Below are 6,715 nucleotides of genomic sequence, written 5' to 3' on the forward strand. Positions count from 1 at the left end.
CTCTGACTGAATGAGACACAACTGGTAAGAATGTAGTCTGAGCCTTGGCGAGGTCAAAAAGAACTTGTGCACTATAAGGGGAGACAAAAATGAAATTGAGGTTCGCGACACAAAAATGTCTGTTCACTCCCATATTAAACAGATCTCCTCATCTATAGCATTAAATGTAAAGAACATCCGGCGTGTGCGGAGAAGTTGTCCTGCTAAATACCGTTTAAATCAAACCATTGTCGTCAACCACAAACCTCACAACATATCAGGTAGCTAAACCGATGACACGAATTCTTGATTCAAAAACAAAAAAGGCCAAAAAAAGGACCGGGACCATAGTGGAAAAGGGCCATAAAAGACCTGATATACTCTACGTCTGCTTAAGTGTGTATCTTAATAATAGTTTGCCACTTTAACTTGCGAAGAGCTGAAGTTTGTAAACCACTCACTTTCCCCACACCAAAGTCCACAGAGAAAAAAATGTTTTACATGCATGAAACACGGAATCTACTGCTGCCTCCTTTGGTAATTTCGTGTCAGTTATACAATCCGTATAAAGAATTTCAAACGTCAAACACAACAAATTAACACATTTGAATTTTGTGGACATTTTCTTGTGCAGCAAGTGTCAATGTCTCAGGCCGGGTGCACACGGTAAAGTCAGCACCGGCATATTCAGTACCACTTGTGTTAATTAGCGACTTCTGTAACCTGAAATTCGTGTCAGATCTCAGTCATGTGGCAGTCACACAGACAGAGTTCCAGTTGGATCGTCATCAAAACACTCATCAGTGAGTCACAACTCTGGAGACAAAGAGTGATGACAACGGTTAGGAGGATGACAAATCCTAAGCTGGATGAGTTCACCAGGATTAAAGAAAGGAAATAACAAATACAGAGAAGTTGGCTGCCACATTTCAATTGACTAGACTTGTACTTCTCATTCTCTGGGCTATATAAAGGTGAATTTGCCGAGTACACTATGTCCTAGTTTTGTCGTCACTAAACAATGTTTTTCACATCAGAGAATGAGAGTGTAAATCTTGTCTAATGCTGCCTGTCCAAGGGCCCCAGCAGAGCGGAAGCTGGAGAACACACAACAAAGGGCCAGAAGAATATCCACCAAAGCCTCAGTTTGGGCTTCTAGCGCCAGTCAAAGCAATATCTGGAAACACTTTTTTATCCTGCAATAACAAAAACATGCAACATCCCAGATTTCAGACCCAGCATAGCTGCATCAAACCACACTGCCCACTATGGTCAGGCCTGAGAAATGAGTGTTACACAGAAATCCAGCAACAGCTAAATGTATCATGGCAAACAGCTCAGAGACAGCCCAGCCTTGGTCAGACAGCAGGGTCTTGTGAGATCATTCACATTTGCAGCAGATAACACCAGCTCTTTACCCTTAATTGTCCTCTAGCATGAGAGCAGCTTTGCGGTTGTAGGTGGAATTTTTTCTCGGAAGGGTGATGTTCAAAACTCTTCTGTTTAAGTCTTGAGTAAATGTTATGTTGATTTCATTTGCGTGAGTAATTGTGTCTGGTCTTGCAGACTATTTTGGCACCGGAGTGTAGAGCGAGAGAACAGGAGGGGATCAGGCGGCATGCCTATTATTTATTGGATCGATTTAAAAGGACAGGAAGGAATATTGAAAGATATGATTTGTCCATTCCCATCATACTCTGCCTTCTTACTTCTCGAGAACAAGTGGACGCTTTGAGACTCTGGGACAATGGGTTTCCCAGCCATGTCCTCCTGTCTCCAAGAACGACGATTTTAAGAGGTTGTAGTTTTAAAACGGATTTTTCGAAAGCATACGCAAATTATTGAAATAAGTGCCAATTGCCATCTGGGAAAGCACAACAAATATGCTTTAACCCTGCCATTTTTAACACAAACAAATTCCATATAGCAGAAAAAAAACAAATTTCCATGGCCGTGTTACTACAGCATTCCAAAGGCAAAGACGACATGCTGGAGGCATGAGAAATGGGAATGTAACAAGTTAGTTTTTTGTGCTACCCCGGGTTCGTGCCCATACATGTCAGTGTGGGATTGTGTGCGTTGATAACATTGGCAAACTATAGGCCTCCAGTCAGGCAGAAGGGCCCGTGGAGTGGTGTGAACTGGAGAGGCTTTAGACAAGCCAACAGCAGGCAGGAAAACGGGAAAGCAGCAGAGCAGAGGGACAATGACACAGAGATTAGAGATCAGAGACATCCCTCTGGGTGACCGGCATGTTTGCTCACTGTCCATGACTTCCTTTTTTTTTGGTATGTAAGCATATGCCTACACACATGTTATCTGTGCACTGACACTCTATTCAGTGCTTGAGAGTACACAGGAACTGATTCAGCACCTACTGAACTTCCCCAGGTAATGGGTGCGGCCAACCTTAAAGTAGGAACTAAGTTACCACTTGCGATTAAAGTACAACTCACACCACAGCCAGGATGATGTCATAAAGTCGGACGACTGTGGATTTCAACAAAGAAAAACTTGAAGAAAAGCTTCCGCCTGGAAATGTAAACCCTCTTGTACTCTGACCTCTCACGCCTTATCTCTCAGGCAAAGAAGCTGAGACTTTCATCAGGAACACACCTGAAGGGCTCGGCAATGCAAATGGGAGTTTACAAAGTGAAGGATCAGTGACAGAAAGGGATCAAATGTCCAGCAACTGAAAACACTCATCAGGGAAAGAGGTATCAACAAAGGTAAGAAACAGACCCTTTCAGTTACAATTGAGTGAATTAAGTGTAACAAATTAACTGAGGAATTAAATTAAGATGAGAAGTTTTTTTGTTTTTTTTCTGTCTCTGTCTAAAGGCTCTAGAACGAGGGCTTTTTCGTAACAGCTCAACAAGTCCCATCATGTTGAGGTAGAGTTTGTCAGGGTGTGCAGGCAGACGCAGCCTAGTTTCCTGACAGAAACGCGTGTGCATACGTGGGATTCAAATATCCAGTATTTGCTCAACAAGACAGGTAAGAATCATCAGTCTTGATCTACTCTGATATTATTTAACTAGACAAATATCTGCATGAGGAGAACAATCTTTGAAATCACCCACTTTTAACTCGTACTAGACAAATTCCTCATGACTCAAAGGTGGATCATTTGTGGCACGTCATTTAAAAACTCTTTCTCGGCCAATCTATTTTAATAGCTTTCTTTTAATTTTGACTTGGCCACTTAGTGGTTCTTGAGCACGAGAGCCACGGCTCAACTCCTAGGACTCCTCCTTGGCCAAACTGACATGATTCAAAAGGAATGCTGTTGTGTCCGATCTCTCCAATCTCCCGCTGCTACTGAAGTGCCGATAAAACCTTTACAAGCCAACAAAACCTGTTTGCTATAGTGACTTACAAATTTACAGAGTGCATGTTTCAAGTCACGAACACAGTCCTAATGTGGGCAAAGCTTTTTGAGAGACCATAAAATCACAGGCACAGAACAGATTATTTAATCGACTTGCCAACCCTGGTGAACCAAGTTCTGTTTCACTCAATACAATAATTACACGTCACAATGCAATTTTGTTTTCTTTTTGTAATGGAGTTTGACTCGCATTTCAAGAGTTATTGTATCATTTCATGCTAACCAAGACTAATAATTGGTCAAAGTAAAACTGTATAGGAATATAAACCACAAGCTACATAACAAAATTGCATTTATTTTTTCAAAATATAATGGCTATGGAATTTAAATATTTTGTTTTATTAACTTCCACATCCAGTGTTACTGCATAATTCTCACACCACAGCAAAGTAAACCGACTGCATCCCAGCTATGTGTTCTACTTGTACCACTCAGATAATCATAAACATGTGTTCATAAGCAAAGTAACCATCGTGATTTCTGACAGAAATAACAGTAAAACCTCCAAACCCCAGAGGATAGCACATCAATTACCATTTGTCAATCTGCATTTTTGTAGCTGGAAGTCTTCAGCGGACTAATCAACTTCCGCTGGAGGAGACCATACCAGCATTTACAGGAAAAATTGTGTAAATATTCAGAAATGAAATCTTCAAAGCATTGTCGGAACACACCTCAACTTGGAAATCATGCTGAACTTCATTAAACTAAAACCAAGAGGAGCAAGTGCAATCTCTTAATAATGGCTGTCGATTTACGTCATTATGATACAATGCAATGCTTACATCTGGTGCTGAATTATGTGACGAGCACTGACCTCCTCCAGACTCCAGCATGAGGGAAACCTGGATTATCATAATCAATATAATCTACTGCTTCATTGATTACCTTCACTTTGCTATAAGACTTCCATTTGTTCCATAATAATCTCTCCTTTTTTTGTATTTTGTCATAGATGGCATCATGATTTTGAGCTTCAAAATATCCTAAGGATTCATTAAAGGAGGACGTACAAAAGGATACAAAGACTTTTCAGGACCAAGCAAGATACGGACTTCTCAACCAGAGCTGCCAAAATGCCACTCAGAACTTCGTTGTACAGAAAGCAAGCCTGTGGTCGTTGGACCAGCAGGAATTCCAAGCGCAGAGAGGTGCTGTCCGTTAACATGATTAGCCTGCCACTGGCTGATTTTCGCCACATCACACATATTGGCAATGATGCGCACACAGACAACTTTGGAGACCTGTCCTTTTTAAAGATGGGCCAGAGCCTGCTTTTACAAAGTTCCCAGAGTGAACAGAACCTCTTCATGGCCTGCGCTCCTCCACCAAAGCCCCCGCGACTAAACCTGGATGGGACAGAAGGATCCGAGAGCCCCGACTGGTCTGTTGGCAACACCTCCCAAAAGAGAAAGAAATGCAGCTCTATGCCTCTGCTGGACACTGAGGAAGTAGAAGAAGAGATAGAAAAGGTGGATGGCTACCGAAGAGGAAATAATGTTGCTTGCAGTCAGACTCTTGGTGCTGGTCGGGGTAGTGCGAGTTCAACCAAGGATGGAGATTCTACAGAAATGCATGACAAAACTACAGAAAAGCAGAGGGAGGAGGACAGTGGATTTTCCTTTAGCCTTGACCTGGGCCCTTCAATCCTGGATGATGTTCTGCAGGTGATGGACAAACAGCAGAATCTGTAGCCAAGCATTTCTGGAAGGCTTGACTGAGTAAACTGAATGAGGAAAGAAGATCCTACTCAACTTGCTATTGGGGGTAACGGCTCTGATTCTATGGATAAACCAATATCCAAAGATGTTATTTAATTAAACCTTGTGCATTCCTGGGATTCCAATATATTACGCTGTGACTGTGGAGAGAAGTGATCACACCTTAGTTTTAATGGATGTAAGCTAAGACAATGGAGATACTGATAAGGACAGGATAAGGAATTCTGCTTTATTTTTCAAATTTCTCTCAAGAGAACCAGACACTTATTGAAAAGAATTATAAAAGTAACCACACAAAGTTAATGTTCTTCTTCACCTCTTGCAGAGTTAAGTTAATAATTGACCGTCTGATAAAAATGTCAAACTCCAAGTTGGACCTTTCAACCTTCTTTTACTTTCCTCCTTTGCGAGTGTAATTCCCCTAACCACACAGCAAAGCACTACACCGAAAACGGCTGTTAAGACTTAAGACTGTTGTGTTTAAGAAAAGAAAAGCTGTGGCTAGAATCCAAGGTCCTCGAGCTGTGATGTCTCGGCTCTTGGCATGCTTGCCCATCTATTGTGTGCAGAGTGCAATTTTTCCTCCGCACGCATCCCAGAGGCCCCACTCAAAGGTAGACCAAGGTACCCCCCATCTCTCATTCCCAACAATACAGTGAAAACAAACATAAAGCTCTGCTTCCAATAAAAGGCAGCCAGTGGTGGCAGTTTGGGCTGCAGACCAAGCCCGGCCACAGGTCCAAGACCTCAGACGGGGGGGGGAGCTGAAGCTAGCTGTTTTCTTAGCTGCAAATCAGAGTCTGGTGCTCTGGTGAGTGGCGCACGAGAAGGAAAGTGGTAAAGGGTAATGTGATACTTCCACATATGTGGGGGGTGTCGAGGGAGGAGGACCAGAGACATCCATTACTGCAGCCTAAGTCCTGATGAAGGTTTAAACACTACCTTCTGACCAAACAGAACCCTGACATGAGAAAAAGGCCTGCTTCCATCTCCACATACACTCACACACAATTTAAGAGAAGCACATCACATGTATTTGTGAAAGGATGCACAGTCACAATGAGATTTGTGCAAACAATCTAGGTCCATTTTCCTCAGAAACGGACAAAAGAGGATCAGGAGATTGTCAGGAAAGACTATGTGGTAAATGCAGTCACAGACAAATTCCTATGTGCCCAACATGTCATGCTGCAACATAAACAAACCTCAATTGTCCAGTTTATGGCAATAGATTTACAATTCTATCCGTGTCCTCACAGAAACAGCGATGTTTGTGGGTGATATTATATATCTGTCTATTTTAAACTGGATATCATAGTCCCAGTTTCCTGTATATGTATATTTAACAACACATTGTGGAATCTTCTTTTGCATAGAATAATGTCCTCTTTTGTACTTTGATAAAGTAAAAAAAAAATCTCTTTCACATTGCAAGAGTGGTTTTGTGGATAACGGTGCTCATGCTTTTTAACTGTCACAAGTCACTGCTGTGGATATACGTCTTGTCTCTAGCTAATACCTCACAGTTACCTAACACTGATAAATGATAGACCTAAACTATCCAGCGCTGCAAGTAACATAATATTATTTCAAAGTGAAGAGACACATAAGCCTTAATTAGACA

At 41.8% G+C, this 6,715-nt stretch overlaps 1 protein-coding gene across 1 annotated transcript; it reads left to right on the forward strand.

Annotated features, from left to right (window-relative positions):
* Window positions 1-2,413: 2,413 nt before the first annotated feature.
* On the forward strand, window positions 2,414-6,512 carry LOC122760239 (cdc42 effector protein 3). The gene is made up of 3 exons (XM_044015321.1): window positions 2,414-2,708; window positions 2,821-2,976; window positions 4,326-6,512. Exon 3 carries the CDS (start codon window positions 4,447-4,449, stop codon window positions 5,062-5,064), a length of 618 nt encoding a protein of 205 aa, XP_043871256.1. The 5' UTR covers window positions 2,414-2,708; window positions 2,821-2,976; window positions 4,326-4,446; the 3' UTR covers window positions 5,065-6,512.
* Window positions 6,513-6,715: the final 203 nt, after the last annotated feature.

This window comes from Solea senegalensis, unplaced genomic scaffold (genome assembly GCF_019176455.1).
Source record: "Solea senegalensis isolate Sse05_10M unplaced genomic scaffold, IFAPA_SoseM_1 scf7180000013266, whole genome shotgun sequence".
NCBI lineage: Eukaryota > Metazoa > Chordata > Actinopteri > Pleuronectiformes > Soleidae > Solea > Solea senegalensis.

Excerpts from the sequence above, each read along its gene's own strand:
- LOC122760239 (XM_044015321.1), top strand. The coding sequence starts at position 4,447 with ATGCCACTCAGAACTTCGTTGTACAGAAAGCAAGCCTGTGGTCGTTGG.